We start from the raw sequence: 26,272 nt of genomic DNA on the forward strand, positions 1-26,272 counted from the left end.
TATTTACCTACTATGTGTGTAATCTTTGATTGTACAGTGATGTTAATATTTTTCTATGGCAATAAACAAACCGAAAAGGAATACATAAAAAAAATAGTAACTGAATAAAAAACGGTTTAAGACAACTGTTATAGTCCTATTTCTTATCCCCATTATCTATTTAAACAGGGCCATAGACGAAAACAAAGAGAATCTAGCAACTTTCCTGATCCGTTCCGGATGTGACGTGGAATCGCCGCGAAGAGCTGGTCCATCCGGCGAGGGCTCAGACGTCGCAGCGGACAAACATACACCACTTCACCTATGTTGTACTTGGGGACTTACTGATGTCATACAGGTATGTTTGATTTATTTAATGGCGTTGTATTGACAAATCAGACTATGATGTACCAGTGTATAATTATATTAGGTTTTTCTATTTGTACAAGCCTTTATTTAGTAATTATGTAAGCAGTATTGAAATTGTTTACTTTTTGATTTATATCAATGATTATTTATAAAACTCGTTATTATGAAAAAATACGTATTGATAGATATTACACATAGAGATTTAAGATATAAGGGCTCGAAGATTTACCAGTTATCTAAATCCTCCAGACACTCCTAGAACATGGCGCGAACATTAACTCCAAAGACGCTGAAGGCAAGACCCCACTACACATTGCTATTGAGAACCAGCACGCCGGGATAATATCCCTTCTCCTTTCGCAACCTGGAGTAGATTTATCAGCGAGGGACAATCGGGGAGTCACTCCCTTCGCTGCAGCTCTCACTGCGAGGAATAATAAGGCGGCTCAAGCCATTTTGGAGAAAAATCCCTCAGCTGCCGAACAGGTGAACAGACCACAGTCAACTCTAGTTTTAATAGGTAGTAAACGTGAAAACTTCTTTAGCTGACTTTACTTTTTAGGTAGAAATATTTTAGGCATCTTTATCGAGTACAAGTGACGAATAATAAAAAATAAACAACTATTAACTATAGTAAAATATTTTAGGACCATAAATAAGATTTACATCTTAAGATGAAAATTGAAATTTGTTCCTAAGGGTTTCTTTTAGTAAAACTCCAATGTATGGATAAAACCAATGATCCGAATAAATGAATAAAATGTCAAAACTACATACTTTATTTAAAAATTTGATGGTTGATTACTTATATTTAATATGTCGAAACCAAGCGTAGGATAAGTCTGAGCTAATAAGGTTAGTTTATAAATTGTTTTTTTTTTCAGGTTGATAAAAAAGGGCGAAACTTCCTACACGTCGCAATCCAGAAATGCGATATGGAGAGTTTGATGTTTTTACTTTCGGTGAAGGTAGACGTCAACTCGCGGATTCAAGATGCGACACTAGCGCCGCCATTACATCTTGCGGCTGCTTCAGGAAATGAAGCCCTTTTGAGAACTCTACTTTTGGCTGGAGCAAGGCCTAACGATAGAGATGCGCATAAGTAAGTGTACTTTTTAGGTTGAGATTTCATTGTTCATGAGTTTAATCGGAATTTTACGAAAGGTAAACTCTGGGGCCTAGCTCGTTTCTTTTTCTTCTTTTAGTGCCTCTCCATTACTGGAAGTTGGCCGTTATTTACTTGAAGCGTGTCTTGTTATGTGCCAGATGCAGCAACTCTACCGCAGTAGTAATAGACGGAACTCCATAATGTTGCGAAGGCATGATTTTTTTCCTATACCAACACTAACTTCTTTGAGGATAGATATTCAGTAAAATCTTTTAGTTTTTTGGACGTTGGTAGGTTTTTCTACAAAACTCACGTCTGGTTTGGGACGGAACGTACAGTTTAGGAAAGTACTAACATACAACTTGCGTATTGTATACATTACAGATCATCAGTAGGGTATTTCTGTATAATTTTTCCATCATCAATTTTCTTCAGTGTGTCGATTACCTAATCTAAGGTAGATTACGTAATCGAAGTTAACCTTTATGAAGTGTCATTTTGAAAATGGCCCTGAGCCTTGACCTGAAATTGCAAAATTGCCATCGACAAGGCGCTGCCCTCTTAGAAGTGAAACTCTATAGTGTCTTCCAATTCAAAACAATATTTCTGCAATAATCATATGAATATAATTTATTATTTTATTAATCAATTTTCATACTCTAAGGCACTGTAATATTCTTCATCAAACTATATTATTTACATAATTTACGTATGATCAGGCGTACGGCATTACACGTAGCAGCGAGCACGGGTGGGACCTCTCAAGCGGCGATAGTATCCGCTCTGATAAGCGACGGGGCTGAAGTAGGCGCAGTTGACGCAGCGGGTGATAACGCATTGCACGTGTGTGCTCGCGAGGGTCACGCCCCCGTTGCACGAGCTTTACTAGCGGATAGCGATATTGATGCTGCTGCTACTAACCTTAAAGGTAACTTTTATCGGAAAACATGGCTACCTGAAATATAAATTGCATACAGCATACTTGATGTTATGTAATTGGGTCCGGCTAAGTGTATTGTGGTTTAAATGTGTGATACGAATTTAAAAAAAATATTTATACTTGATAGTAGTAACTGCATAATTTATTGAAGATATAGCTTAGACATTTTTCTATATAATTTATATATATAATCGTATAATTGATATACTACTTAAATAATTGTATTTAGTTTCCTTATGATATGAATTTTAATAAAAAACCTAAGGAACGGTTAAAACAGCGTGATAGAAGAGTATATCAGATAATGAAGAAGGAGACAAATGCATCTCTGAATCTGCTAAAACTAAATTTATATTACAGGTCGCAACCCTCTTCATGAGCTATGTTGGTGCAAAAAAGATAATGCTGCAACTATATGTGAAACATTCCTAGAGTTTATGCCGGACTTTCCAATCAATAGGACAGACTTACAGGTATGCATTAACAAAGTGAATTCGACTAAAGAGTTCAAATGTTTATTACATTTTAAGTTGTATTTTCAAATATATGAAATGTTTTATTGTGTTTTTTTTTAATTTGCAAAAGTACCCTCGGATATATTTAAATCAAAGGAGCTTTTTAACAAGTTTATTTATACATTTAATTCCTTTGTAGCTTAACTCAGATTTAACTTAATGTACATGCCAAAAAGCATAGGTCATAGGGTAACAAATTTAAAAAAAAAGGTTTACCTCTTGTATAAGATTTCTTCACATACTTAACAATTTTTTGTATGTTTGTGAGGTTGAAATTTTATCCTAGGCATGGCATGGCATTCGGTTAACTTATGTGGATATCTATACTTCCATACTAAGATTTGTATGTAAGTATGTTTGTAACGAATTTTTATTTTAGGGAAATACTCCATTACTATTGGCGTATATGAACGGACAGGCAGCCATGTGTCGGGTTTTAGTGAAAGCTGGAGCCTGTCTGGCGCACGAAAATAAAGAGGGCGTCTCTATATTTAATTATCAGGTAATTTATACAATATTTATTATTCTTATTATTTTTAATAATATCCTATAAACTGTAATGTAGAAATATCATAATAATTATTGTACCATTCTTAAAAAAATTCCCTAGGTAGCGACAAGACAGCTTCTCCATAGGTTGTTGGACGCGTTGCCTGCTGAAGCCCCATGGGCGGAAAGTGATCTATGTCAAGAGTGCGGTACTAAATTCACGCTGACCATGAGGAAACATCACTGGTATGTAAACCTCTAGCAGAGTATTTTTATTTTTCACAGTTATATAAAAGTTTTAAATTTTACTTTAGATATCGTGTATTTTTTTTTTAACATTAAATTTTTTTTTCCTTTTTAATTGTTTTTCTTTACAGTCGTCACTGCGGCCGAATGTTGTGTAATAAATGTTCCAGTCAAGATATTCCGATATTAAAGTTTGGAATGAATAAACCACAACGAGTTTGCGAAATATGTTTTAATGTCCTACAAGTTGGTGCCAGTTAGAGTAAGCTAGGTTGAAGGAGTTACGGCCCTACGTAGATACAATTTCTTAACCATTTCCCAAACATGTGTTAATACATATTATAGCGCTTAAATCTTCAAGATTTGTTATCAAATTGATTTGTAATTTTTGAATTTGTATACCATAGATTAAGAAAACCTGCTTACAGACAAATGCCGAATATATGTGTAATCTGTGAAGCAATACTATCGACGCTAAGAGCATAGATAATGCAAAGTGATAAATTTGATAGGAAGTTAGACAAGCGCTGCTTTTTTAATTACAGTTAAAATTGGATATAACATTTCAGGAAAATAATAAATTCTGATTACTTTCCCCTATGAATACTGTAAGCTTGCCTGATTATTGCAACTATAATGTTATATCCAAAATAAACTGTTATTTAAATGTTAACTTGCTGTACTTGTTAATCACATGGATAATGCATTGTGTAGTAAGATAATACATACGTTTTCTTTATAGAATTTGTAATATATAACTTGTCTGTCTGCAGTATGCAGCCTAAAGGCATGAACTGATTTTGATGAAATTAATTTATAGTAGCTATGATTAGGAGATAATCTTTATAGCTGTTTGATGTTTTTTTATAATTTGGGAAGAGTTAATCATTGTTTAACAATATACTTAATTAAAGTTAATCTTATGTTATACCTATTCAATATTATAAAACTATTTTCAAGGATTTGGTATAGACACTTGGGCATATGTTTCTAAATAATTATATCAAATTAATTTTTTTCCAATACTATGGAAATCCATATTCTTTTTATTTAAATTAGTGTAAAACTAAATCTTAGCAATGCCTTATAAAGTTATTTTTTTATGTATCAAATTTAGTAAAAATGTATGTATTTAATTGTATGAAAATTGTTACAATTTCAATTGAATGGTTATTTTTTATTTATTTAAATATATTTTATACAAAATTATATTTTATGTGGAAAATACTTTGCATTTTATGACATTCCATATTGAGCAGTTATGTGAATCCAAACATCTTTTTGTTGTTATAGTGCTTTAATAAATTCAATTTATAGTATTTAATGTGTTTGATTTTTTATTTCTTTGTTTAAATACATTTTTATCTAATAAAAGTCAAAGAAAATTAAATTTTATTTATTTACATAAAACAAAGTCTCAACACTGATAATTAATTATTGAATAAATTACTAATAATTCTACACCCCAAAATTAGAACATAATTTGGATAACAGAGGTATTTGAACTAAACTCACTTTAACCTTTTAAAAAGATCTTTGTTGACACATTTGTCAAGAACTTGAACATAGTCGATAAGTTCCTCTTCACACGTTTCAGTTGTGTTTGAACGAGAGTTTACTCTGTCATTGCATTCTTGGTATTTTGACCACATTATTTGCATCTCAGGCTTTTCATGGCATTGTTCCTGGAAAAAATATTAATAAATAAACTATTTCCAAATATATGTATATGCCACGCTAACTACATTTCTATTGAAACAATTGACCTATAGTTCTATTGAAAATACATTTGATACTTTCTTTATTAAAACCTAAAATACATTAAGATACAACAAACTACGTTTATATTTTACACGATAAAAACTGGAAAAAGGAGGTTTTCAAACTAACATGATGTCCTCAATCCTTTGCATTTTTTCATGTTTTATTCTTCATTCTATAAATATATTATAAAATTATTTTTTCAAATCAATATATCTTAATTAACTCGGCTTCTAGTAGTCTAAAAGCCCAGAAAGGTGGAGCTAATATATTAGCTACAATTTTTTTTAATAAATTTCATAACTCAATGAAAATCACTGATATGTATTATAAACTTAGGTTAGGAGATACATAATTATGCGATGGATGATATGGATCTTAAAATCATATGTGATCGTGGTTTGTAATACATAATCTTATTTACCCTTAATTGGGTTTGTGGGTCTACCAATTCTTCTTCCTCTGCCTCTTCTTCAGCGCGAACTACAGGAATAATTTTCTCGGACATTGTTCCTGAGAGACAAGATAAAAATAATATGACACGATTCTTAGAACTTTGCTGTACGTAATTAAGTTTAAATAAAAAAAAGGGGGACTACACGCTTAAAAATCATGAAATATTACCAAAATCGGTGACGCAACAACCCTCTATTCCATACACTTGACTTTACACGAATTAGGATTTAGGGATGGTCGATGATCGATGTTCTATGATCATTGACGTTGAAAGCAAAAACATCGATGTTTTGACATATTGCTATACGAATAATATCGTAACATCGATGTTAACTGAATCGAACATCGATTATTAACTTACGGCATCCTGTACGACCAATGCAACTTATGAAATAAATTATATCGTCTATGAACGCATCCACAAATCATGTTTATTACCATTTTGAACGCGTATTCATTATTTGCGACCACATCGCGCTTTTCGTTCGTTCTTCGTAGTGTCGCTGGCTCTTTCTCTCTCACACTTCCTTATTACTCTTTATCAACAAAGAAATATATTATTAAAAGGATTTTCTCTATCAAAATTACTTTTCATTCAGTTGATATAAAATATGGGAATCTATAATAATTTGCTCTCTTTCTTAATGATAAGTGATAAAATATATCACTGTATTTTATTTATTTGTCAATTATTAATGCAAAAGTCATTGATGTTGTCCAACATCGATGATAATCGGTTTTCAACAATCAACAACATTGGTATTCGATAAATATCGAACATGTTGGGCTTCGGATTTTGACATCGATGTCAATATAGATATTTTTCTGTATTAGGTGATGTAGTTGGGTTAAATATATATATTTTTATCATTAACATAATTAATTAATAAAAGATATTTTTCTAACATCGATCATCCCTAACCCGAATTACTAACGTTACCATTCGATCCTGTGTATTCGAAACATGAATGGGATTCGATTATGCAAATCGAATAAAACATAACCATAAACCAATTAATAAATTTAATTAATTACCGATAGCAATCTAGGAGAGTACAGACTACACACTATAGAACATAGAGTTTTAAATTTTCATATGTAGTAACTTAAATTTATGTTTTAGCCCAGATAAACAATTTTGATAAATATTGTTTGGGGTTAAAATTAAATGTTATTGCAATAAAGATACACAGATATAATTTTACTATAAAAATAGAACCGATTAAGAAAGTTAAATAAGCCAGTGTCCACAGGTACGAAGGTACGACTGTTTATAGTCTGTGAAATCTCATAATAATATTTTTGTATATTGACAGTGTAACATCATTTTTATTCAAGAAGTTGTCACCATTGAGACAGTGCCTATGCTGTGAAATTTTATTTTAATTATTTCTCATTTTCAATAATATTAGAAAATAAGCTAACTTGAAAATGTTTCCTATGTGTAAGAAATAACTACTTGCCTACCGAAATAATAATGTTGCGTCATAGTAGATATTATGTATTAAATTTTTTACAGTTGTATTGAATTCATAACATATTTTGTACATATAATTCAGGTTTGTTTTATTTTTTAAATTATAATGTGTCATTTTTATTCATGATATTGATATTCATTTGGATATTATTCTCGATTTCTAAAATAAAATGATTGAGGTTATGTTTTCTCAGAAACATTTACATTTTGTATTACAGAATGAATGGTGGAATGGAGCATAAGGCACCAGGACATAATGCAGTGCTGCATAAAGCGCCTAAAAACTACAAGTTGTTAATAGATCCATTTCTTGTAAAAGGAGCCACAAAACTGTACCGATATGATGGAGTTGTACCTGGAGATCAAACATATCCTCCTGTTCATTGCAGAGATCCTAGATCTCAGCTGTCCAGGATTTGGAATAAACTTGAACCAGCTGATTTACCAGTACCTAGGTAAAATATTGTATTTTTACCATAATAATATTATGATAATGTTAGAACCAAACATTACCTAAACATGTCATTGGAACCAGAAAATGTTTGTTCCTTCCTATACTGGTTTTAAAATTCAGTAATTTTGATATAATGTAATCTACTTTAAAATAGTAGTAGTCCTCACAATATAAACAATCATTGCTAACAACATTTGGTATAGGAATAAATTGTATGACAGTTTTTGTTGTGTTAATCAACACAAATAATACTTTATAGGTGATTATTTTTAGAAAAAAATTATAATATATCCAAAATTAATTCAAGAATTTATAAAATTTGGTTATAATATTCTTTGTTTTTATTATGCCATTTGCTCCAGTTATACCAACATAATATCAACTTGACAATTGACTGATGGCGGGAATTTCAAATGTTGATAGTACAGTTTTGTTGGTAAAGCATCTAGTTACACACATTAAGAAGAAATAACTACATTTATGTTGCAGATTCAAAATAGATAAAAATTATATTGGAACTCCACCAGCTGTCGAAATAACTATAGGAAATCTAAATGATAACATAGACCAAGCCTTTTTGTCTGACATGATGAACAAAGTTGGCCCATTTGAGGAGTTGACAATCTTCTATCATCCAATGACTAACCGGCATTTGGGCTTTGCAAGGGTTGTATTTCATGAAGTTAAACATGCCAAGTTGTGTATAGAAAAATATAATGGCAAATCTGTTATGGGAAAGGTATATATATCTATTAAGTAATTTTGATTTCATATATTATGCTTTTGGGCAAGTTATTTAAGTTTAGAGTAATAAAAAACAGTTCAGTAGTATCAAAATCACATACATAACTAAGTTTTAAACACACTTTATTTTAAAGCAAAGTTATTTTTAAATAAGATGTGACTAACTTTAAGATGCACATATCTTAAGGGCTTATTATTGTTTAAGGTGTTAGAAGTACTGAATGACGCATTTGGTAGAAAATGTCAAGAAATGTATGAAGAAAAGACCATGGAGAAAAAACCACAACCAGTTCCGATGAAGATTCCACATGAAGACGTTCGGCTGGCAAAAGTAGATTCTACTCTTAGTAAGAGGCTAGAGGATACCAAACTGGTTGAGAAGGTACATTTATTTTAACTTACAATTCAAATCTTGTAACATGTAAAGAATTTTATTAACACTGCTGAAGCTCCAATAGGTTAAATAATGAATTATATTTATAAATGCTAAGACTGGTTCTTTTCAATAACAAATTTAGGTTTCAGCTCACTGCTAAGAACCCAGTTGCTCTACAGATTAGATCCATTTCTTTAAACACTTTTACTGTTTTTATAAGCAAATAAGCTACATTCAGTGCCTGACACATTGATTTTTTGGTTAAAGGCATGCTAGATACTATGATGTTTGCCTCAACCATAACTGCAAGTGTAAATTGTGGCCCAGGCTAACACTGCTCTTAGCTTATTGATCATTTTTGTTACCTTTGATTAGAATTTCGCTAAAATTTACTAAACTATAATATCAATATTTTGATTTACTAAATAAAATATGCAATTCAAATTAGTATTGATACCCTTATAAATACTTCAATTCAATTCCAAATACATAATTAATTATGTTCTAGGAACCATACTCCCGATATAAAGACTTGGAACATAGTGATAGTAATTCCCGATGGTCTGACGATGATCGTGAATACCGACATCGGCATCGGCACAGGAGTGAGAGAGACAGAGATAGCGATAGAGACAGAGACAGAGACCGAGACAGAGATGGCGATGGTCATAGAGAGAAGAAGGAGCGGTGAGTCTTTCCAACCAATAAAAAACTAAAAATGATTATTTTTAACAAAATTCAATGTATAGTTTTTAAAAAACTATATTTTGCCATATAGCCTGGAACTTTTTTTGTGTTGAAATGCAATAATCTCCAGCGGCTGTTGTTTTGTGCGATTGTCTTGTTGTTAAAAGTGATGTGGGATTCACGATTGTGCATTCCCTAACTAACTCAAACTACATAACTACCAGCAACCCGAGGCAGGATTCGGTAGGCTTAGGCTTGTCCGTATGACTGGCTCTGCGAATAATTTTGTACTTTCTGATATAGAAAAAATAAAATAGTATTGTTTCTGTAAAGCTATAACAATAAATTCTCTCATCTTTAAGCTATTGCGATATTTTGGTGTGCAATTTTTTTAAATAATTCACCTTATTTTAAATTTTACAAGCAAACGATGTAAGAGGAAATGCAAGCGGAAGGAAAGGTATCTAAAGCACTTTTGTCCATCTTAAAACTTTTGCTTATTCCTTGAAGAGCTGTGTTTAGCTTTAATAAAAAGTTTCTTGTGGTATTTTTGTTACTTGTACAAACATTCCATTAGAATAGTTATAAATTTAAATCTTCTGCTTTTTTATACTTAATTTTAATCTTTTAATTGTTTCGTAGTATTATAAATCCAATTGTTAATTTTATTATTCCTATCTCCCTAAGGTATGGTTTATCTATAGGTGAAGATTTGTAATTAGTATTTCTATTTTATTGTAATCATAATTTACATTCTGTTAAAATGCTATAAACCTTTATAAAATGCAATAAATAAATAAATAGTGAATGTCCATTCATGCGCCAGGTAAGCGAGGCCGATATTTTATTTATTATATTTATACTGTAACAGATAAGTTTTAAATTTGATAACAATATCTTATTGGAATTTTCCATTTTTGGTATGGCATGTACCTGTGTTACTCATTTTATTGCTTTGATGTTTAGGTACTATGATGCACATACCCTCTGTACGTCTAAAAATATTTTTTCCGATTATAATTTGCATCTGAGAAATAAAATTTGTATAATATATATACAATAGTTGAGTTATTTATTTATTTAGCTATTATATATTTCCAGACATCGAGAGCGAGAGCGTTATTCACGTGCGTCAGAAAGCGAGAATGCGTACGCGACATCGAGTCATACGTCAGAAGTGCCGTTTACTCCCACCGGACCACTTAGCTACGACCCCTACTATCAAACGCCTGGGTAATTACTTCAATAAATTAAACAAATCTTTTATTATCCGTATAAACATTAGACATCGAGCAGTGTTGGGCTAGTCTTCAGCGGGCAACTGTCATACCTGCGGTCGTAGGTTCGAGCCCCGGTTGTGCAATGGACTTTCTTTCTATGTGCGCATTTAACATTTGCTCGAACGGTGAAGGAAAAAATCGTGAGGAAACCGATATGTGTTAGACCCAAAAAGTCGATCACGTGTATCAGGCACTGGAGGCGGAACACCTAGTTACCTATTAGATTTAAAAATGAATCATGAAACAGATTCAGAAATCTGAGGCCAAGACCTAAAGAGGTTGTAGCGCCACTGATTTTTTTTATAAACAGACACTAGAGGTTTTGTAAGAACAATTATCTAATATTTGATAAATCAATACTGTAATTTATACGAAATATTTAATATTATTTGAATATCGTACCATTAATGATGAAATAGGTATTGGTTATTTCTTTTTACTCTTAACTTCACCGCTTCCGTGGTTGGCAGTAAAAGAAAGAATTGTTCGGGGCTCAAAAAGCAGTATAATTACTAATTATTACAAATACCACATATTTTGGATCATAAAACTTTAATATCCTCGATGACCCAACGTACCATAAATCGTATCCAAAAAGATGTATCTTAACAGTTACGGGTATGGATACGGGCCGGGTGCGACTCCGGGTGGGTCTGGCGTGTGGTGGGATTGGCGCCACGCCCACCACACGCCGCATACTCCGCACACGCCCCATCAGCACACGCCCTCGCACGTGAGTATACGTCTATAACGTACTACACATACAAACATAACGTGCTTCTTATCCCACCTACACTAACGAACAACTATTGAAAGTCCCTTATTGCCGTGTTTTTTAAATATTTCTTATTCTCTTAGAGTATCAGTAAAAAATTTGTAATTACATATAAACTATATTCATATCAATGTTCATGCCGTTGAAACGAAAATTTAGTACCCAAAACTATATTTTTGCGGGTGGGTATATTACATTTTAATATTCAGCATTACATAAATTAAAAAAAAAACTCATATTTTGCTTGCGATTTCTACTTTTTTTCCCTTGTAAGATCAAATAAATATGCTTATAACATCCTTTTGTGGCTTAATTACTTTTTTGGCATACAGTGAGGCTGTATGTATGTGGTACGCTGTAATTTACATTATTATTAATAAAGCGACAAAAATATCGTCTGTGCTTACTTACCTACTTTAATAAAATGTGTTAATAATTATAAACATTACCGCATTATGCCTGTTTTTTGGCTTATTCAATCATTATAACACCAAAAACTATTGTAAAGTCGGAGCGGCGTTCTCGGAAAACGCCAGAATGGACGACGAACGCGACATCTCGCGTCTCACCTGAAAAGAAACCAGAGAAAGAGAAGGAAAAGGTTCGACAATGGATAATTCGGCTTAATGTGAATTGGTTACAGTATTTTAGAGCATGAATAAGTTATATACGTAGAAATATAACGGTTGGAGTATTTATAGTATTAGTATTACGGTCAAAAAATTTTAGATTATTATAAGCATGAACATTACATGTATTAGAGCATGTTATATTTTATAAACTTACATACTTTACTAATACGTACATATAATACGTACGTTCGTAATATAATTATGTATTTGCACAGTACAAAAATAATGTTTATATGAAATGTTATACAGTAGGATTATATAGAGGTATATTATTTAGAGTTATTTGAGTGAGTATTCATGGTATTTAATTAATAAATATGTTGCATGAAAATTTATATAAAATTGTATTAGAATGGCGATTTGGAAATCTATTGTAGGTATTCTTTATGTGTAATAGCGTGTGTAGTCTTACACATAATGTATTAATTTGTATTGAGTAATGTCAAGAATGTGGCTGTTTAAATTGTTACAATGTATTGTCACCTCCATATTAGAATTTTTTTTTGCATATTAAAGGAATTGTAGACGCATCCAAATTATTATATATAATTAGCAGTCCAGATAAAGTTTTGAAATGGAATTTTATTTATGTCGCAAAGGAAATAGCAAGTAAGCCCGAAGCGGAGGCGCCACCTCCGAAAGAGAGTTCCGTTGAACCAGAGCCGAAGCCACCGCCACCGGCTGATGATCACAAGAATGTCGATTTGGATACAAGGTTGGTAAAGCACCATTAAAAAATGGTAATCGTTCAGCATAATTTGGGGAAATAAATTTATTTATTTATTATACATTTAACCTGTTCTCACTTCTGGATGAGAAGTCCCCAGTACCAGCTCTTCCACTTGACCGTATTCAATGAAGAGCGGTTCGAATCGTCGCCGACTAATCCCTCTCCGAGCGGCTTGGTCCTTTGGCGTTGCGTAGAGACGTGGGGTCACTCTGCATCTTCTACCTTAACATGGAGAGAGTTCAGAAGAGTTGTTCGGATTAATACCTGCAGCTGAGTTTCATCGTCGGACATTCGAGGCAGAATACGAAATTCCGCCCTTATCATCTCGACGTCCGCCGTTCAACAATTAAGCATTTTTTAAGGCAGTTTTTTCCCACGCACCACCACTTTGTGAAACCACGGAAGTATTTCCGAACCAATTCGACTTAGGGTCCTTCAAGTAAAGAGCGTATCAATTCTTAAAAGGCGGGCACGAGTGTCACTGGGCTGCGGTATTACTTAACAACAGGTGAGCCTCCTGCCTCCAGGGGGCAAACGTCCTGTTCTATAAAAAATACCAATCAAATTATCGACTTTTGTACATAATACGCATTAGACATTATTTTTCTGTTAATCTCAAAGTATATTAAAAATAATATACTTACCTTTTAGAATCGCGATGCTGTTAAAAGGAGGCGCTAGTAGCGGAGCCTTGGCGCCTCCATTCCTCGCTTTGGGAATGTCCTCAGAGGAGGAGGAAGACGCCCGTCTTCCAACAAAGATACCAGACCTGGATGCACCGCAGCCACCTTCTGATGACGAAGGTATACGCATTTAATTATCAGGCATTCAAGAAAAGAGCGTTGCAATTATTTAAACGCACTGCGGCAGTCCGATCGAGCGATAACATAGTAGAGTTTGTTCTATAAAAAATATATATAAGTCAGAGAAATACATCAATATCGACATTGCCATTATCGTGCTTAAAGGGCGTCATATGGGTATTTGACCAAAAAAGACACGAATAATTAGCATACAGTATTTAATTTAGATGCCTTTTAACATTACAAATAACACTTTTTGCTCAAATCACAATCTACTCATCAAATCACATAGACCCAACTTGTCTAACGCCCTTAAAGGCTAGATTGAATACTCCATGAGAAATATCCTGCGTTTCCTGAAGGCACTGTCCAAAATTCAAGATGGCGCCTCGACCCCACTCGAGGCATTTCCTCTGCTCTGATTGGTCGTAACAGTATTCGTACTTTTATTCGTTTCAAATTAAATGGTGACTCTTAAAGTAATAGAAATAATTTTGAATTATTAACCAAAATAAAAATGAAAATCAACTCGATAATCCTGATAATCAAAATCCAGTACATATTTCCAAATTAAATAAAATATTGTTTACAGAGTAACCCTCTTTTAACATTTATAATGTACTATACTTGTATGTTCCTATTACTATGGTATTTACTTGATTTTTTTATTATTTTCAAGCTTGTTTAAACTTAATTTATCTAATTTATTTGATTAAATAATAATGATCAATGTACAATACAATATATTCGAGATAGAAAAGCCAAATGATAAAAGAAAAAACTGGCGCCTACAAGCCTTGGTTTTAGGCCTCACATTTATAAATCAGTATTTATAATATTTTCTCTTAATAGACAGGCCGTACACACTGCTTAACATATAAAATATTATAAATATATACATATCTAAGATAATATTTGCAGGTTCAATAAGTGAAGACCGTGAGAGCATCATCTCACTCAACCCAGACCAAGATTTCGACGCTGAGCCCTTGTCTAAAACCCCATCACCCTATCTCGATCGAGATAATTATCTTGAAGGTCTTAAACTCACTATTAAAAGGGTAAGGATTTTATGACAATGTAAGTGCTTCTATTTCACCATACCTCCTGTTGATAGAGAACAAATCTTTGTTTTTTTAATTTTTTTTAGTATTAATTACCTTTGAAGTCATGTGGAACAAGGTTTAATCGTTGCTCCTAACAAACATTGTGTTTAACAAATAACTTGGCGATAAAAAAGAGTGAGAGTGCGGAGAGTTTATTGCCAGTTCTTCTGTTCCATTTGAGAACTGGCAGTTAATTAATTATATTATTATAATTTTTTTTTTGACGTTTATAAGTGTGAATTGTGTTACCTATAAATGATTTTGATATTGATACAAATTTTTAAAATGGTATTCATAAAGATTAAAATAAAACAATACAAACAATCATCTCGCTTAATTGAAATGGGTTGGCTGTTCTATACTATAAAATAAATAGTCTTTTTGTTGATATTTTAATCTATTATTATCTAATGTTATTTTGTTTTTTTCTATATGCGTTTACTGTTTAGTATGTGATGTTTTTTTTTTAAATTTATTTATTTGCCGGATACAATGTCCGGTCACAGTATGTGATGTTAATGTAAACAGTTGTCGCATTGGAGTTATCTGTAATGGTAGCTTATTTTGTAAAAATATTTTGTTTTTAAATAATCCTATTAGTATTTCTTATAGCATTTTTCAAAAAGCGTTTAACAAAATTTCTTCAAAATATATATTTTTTAAATTTAAAAAACTGGATAAAATTGAATGACATTTGTAGCAAATTTTTTTAAAGCCTCTGAAAAAATCGTCTTGGTCTGATCAATTTTTTAACATAAGCCGTAATGACAGGAGCAAAAATTTTTTTATGTAGTAAAAGTTTTTGTCATTAAAGTATAGTTCATGTGCATAGTTTGGATAATATATTTAAAGAAAAACTGCACATTCAGCCTTGTCACAATAAAACGTTAAGCATATGTAATAGAATTTTAGATTAAAAATCTCTTTTTTTTTTCAGCAATTGCAGGAAGAGGAAAGAAAGAAATTACCTCAATTAGACAAGATTGGGTCGGATATATCATCGTCTGAAGATGAATTGCTGACTGGGGAGAAGAAACATCATTCGCCTGAACCTCTAGATAAAGATAAGGATAACTTAGATGATGACCAGGTCAGTTATTATACATAATTTACTATTATTTTCTAATTAAAAAGTACAGGCTAAAAATATTCTCTTGATCGTTCAAACATACTTGTTTCTGACGAACACACTGACACTATTAGCACAAAATTGTTTTTCTTCTGTTTAAAACACAGATACATTTTATTGGACAATTTAAATTCAAATAACCGTTAAGGTCCGCTTATCTAACGAAAGCAAAGTATATTTTAGAAATGAGTTAATCTTATTATTCTTACCAATCCAACATCAACCAAACTTGATATATGTTGAAGATGTCACTATCTTCCCTGTCTTCGACTGAGGCTAAGATCGAGGAGCAAGTTCCAGCCGAGGGATACTTTTATCCACCTGCGCCTACGCATCACTCACATTACTACCAACATGTATGGCCTACAGGTTAGATACTTTATCTTGTTCATGTTTTTATGTCTGCATTACTAAATTTCAAAATTTAGTTAAAAAATATTACCTTATTAGCTCCTTGTGAAACTGCGGTTTTCTCTTGATAAAGGTTTAAAGGAAGTAAAATCTTCATTATTTTGTTGTAATTTTATTAAAATCCATCTCATATTACAGGGTATGGAGGTACGGCCTATGCAGGCGTAGTGCCAGCTGTGGGTGAAGTACCTCTGTATGGAGCCTTTCCTCCACCCATTATACCACACTACCCACCACCTCATGGACATCACGCTCATAACTATGATCTGCAGGTATTCATATTTACATTTATAATAAATACTAATTAATTTCTATGATTTAAAATATGTCTTAATTCCGGCTCGAAGGTCCATCAATTCGGTTGTTATCCTATTTATAAGTGTCTTGTTAACTTTATTTTCAGTAACATTTCAATTAAATACTTTTAACATTTTAAGAATGTTTATAATTGTTAAAATATTTTTGATTCCTTTAAGCAAATGACGTGATTTTACACATATTTTATATTTTTTAATACATATACTTGTTTCATAGGAATTAGATAACCCTCACTATCCAACTATCAACTGCGTCATAGAGCGAGTGAAGGCAGAACTAAAACAGATCTTAAAGAAAGACTTTAATAAAAAAATGATCGAGAGCACTGCTTTCAAAAATTTTGAAATATGGTGGGATGAGCAGAGTAGGAAAACTAGAACGAAAGCAAAGGAAGAAGTTGGACAACCATTGCAGGTAATGTCATACATTCAAATATGCTTAGTGGACTATAATATTCTTTTCAATAAAATTACTTTTTGTTACATATGTTGGCTTAAAATTTTCAACAATTTTGACGAGTATTAGTAGATTTATCATAAGTTGTTGATTTAAACAAAAAATATTATATGGTTCTGTTTAGTTGCAAGATTTTTATATTATGTATATGCATTTGCATACACGAATGATAATACATAATGAGAATTCTAATAAAATTCAATAAACTTAATTATAATTTTTTTCCATCGGAAATAAATAAATTATATTCTATATTAAATAAAATAATCTAGAAAAAAACTTTCGCAGGATATTTCAAATAAGAAGGAAGAGGTGGATTCGATTAAGTCTATAATGGAGTCTAGAGAGCTTAGTCTAGAGCTGGGTGGCTACGGCACTGGCGTGGGTCTGGGTCTTCGAGCCACTATTCCCAAGATGCCCAGCTTCCGCCGGAAGAGGAAGATCCCCTCACCTGTGAGGATGGATGAGGACAGTTCCAAACGGCTTAGTGATCAGGTAATTATTGTTTTTTATTTAATAACTTTTGAAATAAACTCTTTTCATAAAGGTTTTGCTGGTGAGCCTTTTCAACAAATTAGTAGTTATTTTACTGCAATATCAGTTTTTGTTTAAGTTCAGCTGCCTTCAGTAAGGCATACCATAGACAATTAAAATTTAACTTAAAGTATCAATTAATAACACATATCAAATGGTTATTCTAAAGAAAACTTTAGAATATGATGAAGATGCTTTTCTATATGAAATATAATATATTAAGGTCTAAATATCTGAATTCTTTCAGTAGCTTCATTATAATCAGAAACCCCATTTAGTACTTTTGCTTTTCAAATTTGAGTCTACATTATCTTTCAACTTTACTACAATAAAATATTTTAGGAGGAGATTGTTCAGAATTCAGACGAAGAGAAAGAAGTACCAACCAGTCCCAGGAACAGAATTACTGGTTCATATTTATCAACAGGACGGAGACGCGATTCAACGAGCTCATCACGGTATGAAATTTTTAGAATATTTCTAAATTATCTTTGCGCTGGGAGGGTATTTAAAACTACTATTTCTTTTTAAACCTGCTCTTTCCATAAAAGGATCCATGTTTTTTTCTAAAATATTCAAGTATAATCATTTTGTTGTATGAGTGAATTGCTAGTGTAAAAAATGTGATAAATTAGGATTTGGGCGGTACCCCAAATGTATGGTATAGGTATGTATGAATTCCTCACGAGAGGCATAGATAGGGACTTCATAGACGTGCCTATGAAGCCCTATTGGCAGAGGACACGCAGGACTACTGGTTGAATGACACGCATTGGGTCGATCATCCTCCCACAGACATAATATATAGTCCGCCCAGGAAGAAGTCCAAGCGATATAATAATATCTACGAGGATTTGCATTTGGATCCATGTTTTTCTAAAATATTCAAGTATAATCAGTTTGTTGTATGAGTGAATTGCTAGTGTAAAAAATGTGATAAATTAGGATTTGGGCGGTACCCTATACATATATAAAATAACTTTTATCTATATCTTCGAAAATTTACCACCTATAGATCATCATCCAGTTCATCATCACATTCATCTTGGTCGGGTTCAGAGCGCTCTGCGACGTCACGCCGTATGACAGCGCCGCGGATATACTCCGATACTGATGATTCGGATCTTGATGAGTCGCAGGTGCGTTATATGTAGAATGTCACGGAATTAAACATGTATTTATTTGACCTTATATTTATATTACTTTAGCCCTACATTAACTATACAGCAATGACGGTCAGTAATTAGTCTAAATGTGTGGTAAACCGTAATAATTGGCATTGAGAGTGTCCATGGGCGGCCTCCCCCCCCCCTGTTCCCCCTTGTTGTAGCCCCCTGTTGACTGACTTGGTGACTTAGATCATCATTAAAGGTTGGCATGGCTTATAATCCAAGGTTTGATTCCCTTAAAAATTAGTTCAACCCCATTTGTGTGTGCACCATGCGCGGTTGGAGACTTTGAAGAAACTCATTTGGTTAAATAATTGAATTTTTTTTTTATACATATTAATTAATATGGTTTATGCTTCAGTAATATTAAATTTAGTGATCGCAAATTTAATTACAATTGTATAAATTGTTGCAGTTTAAGGTTATTTCAAACAAAGAGAGGCTACGGAAAGTTTACTCTTCTTCTGACAGTGAGGAAGAACAAAGGAGAGCGGAGAGAGGTAAAATTCTTTTCTTTAACTTTAATGATAGAACTAATTGTTAAATTGTTTAAGGCCGGCCACATTCTTATGAAATATTGATTTAAATTCAGAATTCATTTGATCTTGTGCCTGAGCTAAAAAAATAAAATAATATAAATGAATACTTTTCAACATAATTATAATTAAAAATTAATTTTATTTCAGAGAAAACTCCAATACCACCTGTGGAGGCATCTGCGGACGACAGATTGGGATCACCCATACTCTCACCGGAGCCGCCCAAAGATATCTTTGACAGAGTATATTCGGACTCTGAAGAAGAGAGAGAATACCAGGTAATTTTTGTATATTATATACTTCAAAAAAAAATATCAAACTTATTTAGTATCAATGTATTATATGAATAAAACCCATTACTGATATTTATTGCTGATATATTCTTTAGGAGAAAAGACGACGTAACACGGAATACATGGCACAGATCGAGAGAGAATTCTTGGAGGAACAGAGACGGAAAACGGAGATGGAGAATGTTCCGGAACCTGATAAGCCTCCTGATGAAAGGTATTATTATTATTAAAAAGCCATACATGAGAATATTTATTGTCATTTATTTGAATCGAAACCGCTTCGTTGATTCTTTTATCTAATTTTGTAATGTAAATATGATTTACAGAAAACAAGAGTCACCTGATGAAAGCCGCCTCAGTCCACTCAAGAACCACCGCAAGTCACCGGAGAAGAAACCAGCCAAATTGGAAGAAGGCGAGATTTCTTCAGAAGAAGAACCACTCGAGGCTCGCAGGAAGAAGGAGAGGAAGCAGAGGAAGACCAAGAGGAAAGCGGAGAAGAGAAGGCCCTCAGTCAGCGACAGTCACACGGATACCGCAGTCAGTGTTAATGGGGTTAAAGAGGTTAATAAATCGATTAGTGTAAGATGGATGTAAAAAATTATCCGAGTATAAGACATTTATTTTGGGGTCCACAATATCGTATGTATACGTAAAAAATAGTACACGTATACGCTATCTTACACAATGCGTATGACTAAACGCCATTATGACTCATTTTTAATACGAAATATTAATTCAATGTCGGTCTCATCAAATATTAACAAATGGAAATCACCATGAATGCTTAAACCCTGTAAAAATTTTGATTTTCTAACTCTGGACATTTTACCTTTAATATTGCATGAAACCAAACCATTTGAATCGAACCCTGGACCAGCTAAATGTTGATCTGATTATAGATAGAGGGAATGTTCTAACATTAATTTTGAATACAGGATGAAGTACATTCGCCGGCGTCTTCCCCTCGGTCCCAGGCGTCCCAAGAGTCCCAGGAGTCCCAAGCGTCCCAGGCCTCGCAAGTGGCTCTTGACCATTCGTATTGCAGACCGCCGACTGATGCCGAAGAGACACCCGTCAGACGTCTCTCTAACTCCAACCATCTGCATCATGATCATGGTAAGAAATTTTGTTTTTGTGACTTGGAAGTAGAAGGAATCGTGATGATTGTTTTAGATTTATATTCCAACTTTGGAAACAGTTCACATTTCATAAATATCGGTTCAGTAGTTTTAGAGAAATCTCTGGAAATAATTTTGTCAGGTATTTGTAATTAGTTTACTATTGATTCATATATTTTATAATAATAATATAGTTACTGATAAAACTAAGATGTTTAATATCGACTCCAAACTTACTTCAGGATACACATGGATGACGGAGCCGGAAAAAGAATCTCCCGTCACACAGGTCGAAGAGATTAAACCAGTGGAAAAGACCAAAAGACCATACAAACGGAAACATGAGACCAAGAAACTCGCTGAAATACAAAATAAGTAAGTTTAAAGAGTTTTATCTATGTTTAATTACAACACTAAATTCTTGGGTTAAAATTTTATTTAAAAAAATTGTTTTATTAAAAGTATAATTCAAAATGGCCAGACTGGAAGTTTTCAGTGTTTTTCCATATTTTAGTATTTTATCACGTCCAATATCATCATCATAAATTATTTGTTTTGGAATTCATCACCGCTGTCAGAATATGTATATAGTCAATCAAATGCATGATAAAAACTAATTTTCATTCTGACTAAATTTTTAGGTTATATGAACCCATGGAGGACTTTAAAAAGATACATTCAAATATAACCTTTAAACCCCGCGACATAATGGCGGAGATGCAAGTTATGTATGAATTCCTCACGAGAGGCATAGATAGGGAAGATATAGAGTATCTGAGACGTGCCTATGAAGCCCTATTGGCAGAGGACACGCAGGACTACTGGTTGAATGACACGCATTGGGTTGATCATCCTCCCACAGACATAATATATAGTCCGCCCAGGAAGAAGTCCAAGCGATATAATAATATCTACGAGGATTTGCAGGTATGGAAATTTAATAGTGATATATTTGTATTCAATTATTCGTTTAAACATGTGATGTTGATAATATATTCATAACTATTTGTTAAACAGTTGTCCTTTTCTTCGTCTTTTTCTCATCTTCTTCTCTTCTTCTTCTTTTCTTCTTCTCCTCTTCTTCTTCTCTTCTTCTTCTGCTCCTTATCTTGTTTTGTATAAGTTTATAATAATTCAATTTATGGAATGCCATTGCCGGTCACCAAACTTTTATATTTATTATTTTTAATCATATGCTAAAATTTGGTATATTTTTAAATTCTATATAAAAGTCATGCGACAACTTTGAGTCATCATTTCTAATATTCCGTTAAATAATCAAGTTCTCTTGCGTCTCTCAATAAATCTTTTATCTTGCCAATAAAATCGTATCGTCAGCTGCCATCAACTGATTTTTTTATTGAACGTTACATCAGACATTTGTAAAATATATTCCGATTTTGTATGAGCTATTTGCTAGTTGCTATATATTTAAACCATAAACGGTTGGTGTATTTGAATACTAATTTTTTTTTAATATTTTCAGGGTCATTCAAGCGGTTCAGCTCGTACAGAAGGCTATTACAAGATGGACGCTCGCGTCAAGGCCAAGTACAAGTACCATCATGGGCGGGCGCCTCTCGCCACGCACGACGAGAAGGCTCGCGCTAACAAGATGCAATTGCTCTCAAGAGAGGCCAGGTCCAACCAGAGAAGATTGCTCACCGCCTTTGGTAATACTCTTTCTCTATCTCTTACTCTTTTTACTGGTCTCTTGTATATGCGGATTTTTTTTGACATGCAGTAAACTCGATACAAAGAGAAAGACTGCTTTAACAATTAATGTTACGCATTGATTTTCGAGTTTCAAAATATATTTCCGATATTGATTTTTTGTGACCGTTTATTTCGTGAGAATTTTATAAAATTATTTTTAAAATACAAATTTAGTCTATATCTATTAAATTAAGTTTACTCTGTGATAAGCAGTTAGAACGGAGCAATTGGTCAAATCTTAAAAAAAAAATTCTGCACAAATATCCTGCACATTATTTAGTTTTAAACAATTTTTTTAGAACTCATCGAACTCTCAATCATTTTTATTAAATGTATTTTTATAGGAACGGATACAGATTCCGATTTGCTTAAGTTCAATCAACTCAAGTTCAGAAAGAAGCAGCTCAAATTTGCTAAATCTGGTATTCACGATTGGGGCTTATTCGCACAGGTAAGTCTACTATATTAATTATATATACACAAAGAAACACTTTAAAACATAGCTGAATCTAGAGTCAAAAGATTTACTAATTTAAAATGTCCATACGCAGCGAAATAACGACGCTTAAATAAATAAATGGCGGCGCTTCCATCTACACCGCGCGCGGTGCGTCACAGTTTTCTTTTGTCGTGATGAATTTTCTGATTCTTTAGATTCCCGGTGATATAATTTTGGATGTGGAGGCTCGATTCAAAACTATAACATCAAACTTTATCCCCATTTTGATCAATATAATTTTCATCAGGTGAGCTTCCTGCCCGTTTGCCCCTGTTCTATAAAAAAAATATATATTTAGTTATCATTAGGTTCTTTGGATTGACCTGAAACCTTTTTTAACAAAAGGCCGGGTACTGTAGGTAAAGCAAAAAGTACGTAGCATTTTATTTTTAATGCCCTCAATGTTCATACATTTAAAATTAATTTAAATCAATCAAATTTGACCCTTTTTCGGTGGAGAACTTTTATGAAACAACACTTATAAATCGTCAGAATTGTAAAGCATAAAAAGTCCAAGTATAATTACGTTTCTACAAAAACTGAAGCTTTATAGAAACATAAAAAACCTTATTAATGACAGAAATATGGTTGTGACACAATTACCTAGCTTATTAACGCTATTTCACTCTAGGGAAGGGTGTTTTTGGGTGACTAGATTACACAGTTATTCCATGGTACATGGTGCCTTTTTTTAACATTTTTTAAAGGAAAAGTAGTCTTAGTGTTACATCTACCCGAACAAAAGTCATTTAAGACCCTAAGTAAATGTATGAGTATGTGAATGTGTCTGCTTGCGTATAATACTCTGTATTTGAGAGTGTGGTTGCGTGTATTTAAAGCGCAGGCTGTGTGTGTGTAAGCTTATATATTGATTGCTTTTATGTTTAGGAGCCGATAGCAGCAGATGAAATGGTAATAGAGTACGTGGGTCAAATGGTACGTCCGATAGTGGCGGACGTACGCGAAGCACAATACGAAGCGACGGGCATCGGAAGTTCGTATCTCTTCAGAATCGACTTAGATACGATCATCGATGCCACGAAGTGCGGCAACCTCGCACGGTTCATTAACCACAGCTGTAATGTGAGAATTAACTTGATTTGCACAAGTTTTAATGTCATTTGAGACCGTAGGTTTGATTTTGTAAAAACACCTTTTTTTGAAAAAATATATAAAATTACTGTGTACATGTTGAAACATGTATTTTGTTTAACTTGGTTGTATTTGTTTATGAGTTGGGCTTAGGTGCTATATAAGAAATAGATGTATGTCGAAGCAATGCTCTGCCTTTGTCTTTGTCACAAAGTTCATAAATTAACGTCACTCTCTAATCGGTTTAAAACCTGTAATACTTTATACGTAGATATATTATTAGTTTGTTTTTAAATAATTTTATGGCATGGTAACGAGACCTTTAATCTGTCTTATTTTTTAAATACTAATTCACCACGGTATTTTTGACGTATTTGTATAAAGATTTTGTTAGACCTTAGTAATAGTGATTCCATAGTCATTCATATCTCTGTCGCTGTCAGTCTGACGATGACAGTTGACAGTAACACCACTGCTCCGACATATTGCAACATCTCATAGACATTTTATTTAAATTCTGAAAAACTGATTTCTTTCTTTCAGCCTAACTGCTACGCGAAGATTATAACAATAGAATCGCAGAAGAAAATTGTGATTTATTCGAAACAACCAATCGGGGTTGACGAAGAAATTACATATGATTACAAATTCCCGCTGGAAGATGAGAAAATACCGTGTCTTTGTGGCGCACCGCAATGTAGAGGATTCCTCAATTAATTTATATTTATTTTACAAAGGGCCGACATTTTTACGCCTTTAGCAATTTTGGTGAAAACTTAAAAAAAGTCGTGTCAAAAAACATGTTGGAAAAATCTTACGTGGTTCCGTTTTCGATGATTTTTTTTTATAATCTCTTGTTAAATTGTTTAGATAATTAACATAGTAAAGACATAATTGGAACAGAAGACTTACCTCATGATTTTAATATTGAGTTTCCGTGTTTACGAGTTTTCGGTAACATTTGCGACATCATCGCTACAGCTACTGAAATAGTAGGTTTTGTCAAAATTGTTTCAACCGATTTAACAGAGCATCCAACATAATATAAAACCATATATTTTCCGATACCTTTTGCTGTGATGAGATCAATTCGTTTTTTTCCACATACGCTTCATTATGGCCTGTTTCAATTTAAATGATCTTTTATGATTTAAATTAATAGTAATAATAAAAAAATGTTGTTTTTTCGCGCTGCTTTGTACGAGTTTGTCCTGCTCTGTATATTTTTTAAACCTGCTCATGATATCACGAAGACTCAGGCTGCCTGAACGATTATTAAATTACTAATATGTGAATAAAGTGTGCTTGTGTGGCGTGAGAAAATCAATTTGTATTATATTACGACTGAGTAAGGATAGTCTTATGTCTGTGTGTGTATATTTACTGTGAATAATTCGATCTCGACTGTTCGACGAATTTTGTAGGGCAGTTTATAAGTACAGTACTTTAGGGGTTTTGTTTGAACTCGCTATTACGATTAATTTTGTATCTATAGGATATGGGAGCTATTTTGTACATGTCGGCTCAAATCCTTCCAATGCACTACGTTAATGATAGTTTCGTATTATGTAAGAATGTAAATAATAAAATTATGCAATTTCAACTGAGTTTTTATTTTACTAAGGTGAAAATTTTCTTGTATAACGATTCATAGACTCAAAGATTTTATCATAGATAATATCATCTGTTTATTAAACGCGCGTAACGCCATATAATTTACATTCGCTATTTTACGCGAATTAATTAAATAGCAAACGCAACCATTATCTTGGTGACTAATTATTTACTGGTAAAAGAAGTATTTATTTAGCATTTTTATTACAAACAACTTAAGAGAGATACAAATTCCCTTGAATTGGAAATATAAATAAACAATTCTGTGTATAATATCAATGGTAGTATTTGGTTAAAAACGTACTATCTATCGCTCAGACTGGTCCCACTCAGAGCGCGTGAAAAAAAAATATGTATATGGTAGTCGAGTACCACGCTATCAAAGGTGGCAGGTCGTTGTCAATTTTGCGCTAAAATGGCGATATAGATACCACCAAAATATCTTCAAAGTTTT

At 32.9% G+C, this 26,272-nt stretch overlaps 3 protein-coding genes across 6 annotated transcripts in view; 2 read left to right on the forward strand and 1 right to left on the reverse strand.

The window, feature by feature from the left end:
* LOC111004379 (rabankyrin-5) overlaps positions 1-4,758 on the forward strand; it is a 38,689-nt gene extending 33,931 nt beyond the window's left edge. The window contains exons 14-21 of the mRNA XM_045631151.1: positions 169-337; positions 598-834; positions 1,233-1,450; positions 2,176-2,384; positions 2,757-2,869; positions 3,291-3,413; positions 3,522-3,646; positions 3,778-4,758. Of these exons, the coding sequence (XP_045487107.1) occupies positions 169-337; positions 598-834; positions 1,233-1,450; positions 2,176-2,384; positions 2,757-2,869; positions 3,291-3,413; positions 3,522-3,646; positions 3,778-3,907 (1,324 nt within the window). The 3' untranslated portion in view covers positions 3,908-4,758. The remainder of the gene's footprint in view (positions 1-168; positions 338-597; positions 835-1,232; positions 1,451-2,175; positions 2,385-2,756; positions 2,870-3,290; positions 3,414-3,521; positions 3,647-3,777) is intronic.
* Positions 4,759-5,027: 269 nt separating this feature from the next.
* On the reverse strand, positions 5,028-6,194 carry LOC111004383 (cytochrome b-c1 complex subunit 6, mitochondrial). The gene is made up of 3 exons (XM_022275391.2): positions 6,032-6,194; positions 5,832-5,920; positions 5,028-5,331 (listed from the first exon to the last, which is right to left on the reverse strand). The coding sequence occupies exons 2-3, from the start codon at positions 5,913-5,915 to the stop codon at positions 5,158-5,160; spliced, it is 258 nt and encodes an 85-aa protein (XP_022131083.1). The 5' UTR covers positions 5,916-5,920; positions 6,032-6,194; the 3' UTR covers positions 5,028-5,157.
* A 1,015-nt stretch (positions 6,195-7,209) lies between these two features.
* On the forward strand, positions 7,210-25,807 carry LOC111004408 (histone-lysine N-methyltransferase SETD1). Of its 4 annotated transcripts, XM_045631050.1 has the most exons (30): positions 7,210-7,307; positions 7,383-7,422; positions 7,559-7,795; positions 8,284-8,533; positions 8,744-8,920; positions 9,423-9,601; positions 10,703-10,834; positions 11,494-11,614; positions 12,165-12,257; positions 12,888-13,003; positions 13,670-13,821; positions 14,743-14,882; positions 15,865-16,017; positions 16,302-16,425; positions 16,606-16,739; positions 17,002-17,199; positions 17,530-17,736; positions 18,118-18,233; positions 18,791-18,914; positions 19,360-19,444; positions 19,631-19,761; positions 19,872-19,990; positions 20,103-20,340; positions 20,715-20,895; positions 21,140-21,272; positions 21,539-21,824; positions 22,384-22,570; positions 22,958-23,064; positions 24,001-24,195; positions 24,748-25,807. In XM_045631050.1, exons 3-30 carry the CDS (start codon positions 7,560-7,562, stop codon positions 24,919-24,921), a joined length of 4,488 nt encoding a protein of 1,495 aa, XP_045487006.1. In that variant the 5' UTR covers positions 7,210-7,307; positions 7,383-7,422; position 7,559; the 3' UTR covers positions 24,922-25,807. The 4 variants fall into 4 exon arrangements, with proteins under 4 accessions (XP_045487006.1, XP_045487005.1, XP_045487007.1 ...); XM_045631049.1 differs by having other exon boundaries at positions 7,210-7,422; XM_045631051.1 differs by having other exon boundaries at positions 7,210-7,422; positions 20,103-20,316.
* The last annotated feature ends 465 nt before the right edge of the window (positions 25,808-26,272 follow it).

Source organism: Pieris rapae, chromosome 14 (assembly GCF_905147795.1).
Source record: "Pieris rapae chromosome 14, ilPieRapa1.1, whole genome shotgun sequence".
In the NCBI taxonomy this organism is placed as follows: domain Eukaryota; kingdom Metazoa; phylum Arthropoda; class Insecta; order Lepidoptera; family Pieridae; genus Pieris; species Pieris rapae.

What these genes read in the sequence shown, in the direction of transcription:
- LOC111004383 (XM_022275391.2), bottom strand. Translation starts at nt 5,915, where the DNA reads ATGTCCGAGAAAATTATTCCTGTAGTTCGCGCTGAAGAAGAGGCAGAG. An exon ending in ACCCACAAACCCAATTAAGG is followed by an intron (nt 5,332 to 5,831) that starts GTAAATAAGATT and finishes TATTTTTTCCAG; the next exon opens with GAACAATGCCATGAAAAGCC.
- LOC111004408 (XM_045631049.1), top strand. Translation starts at nt 7,560, where the DNA reads ATGAATGGTGGAATGGAGCATAAGGCACCAGGACATAATGCAGTGCTG. An exon ending in AAGTTGGACAACCATTGCAG is followed by an intron (nt 17,200 to 17,529) that starts GTAATGTCATAC and finishes AAACTTTCGCAG; the next exon opens with GATATTTCAAATAAGAAGGA. An exon ending in GATAAGCCTCCTGATGAAAG is followed by an intron (nt 19,991 to 20,102) that starts GTATTATTATTA and finishes TATGATTTACAG; the next exon opens with AAAACAAGAGTCACCTGATG.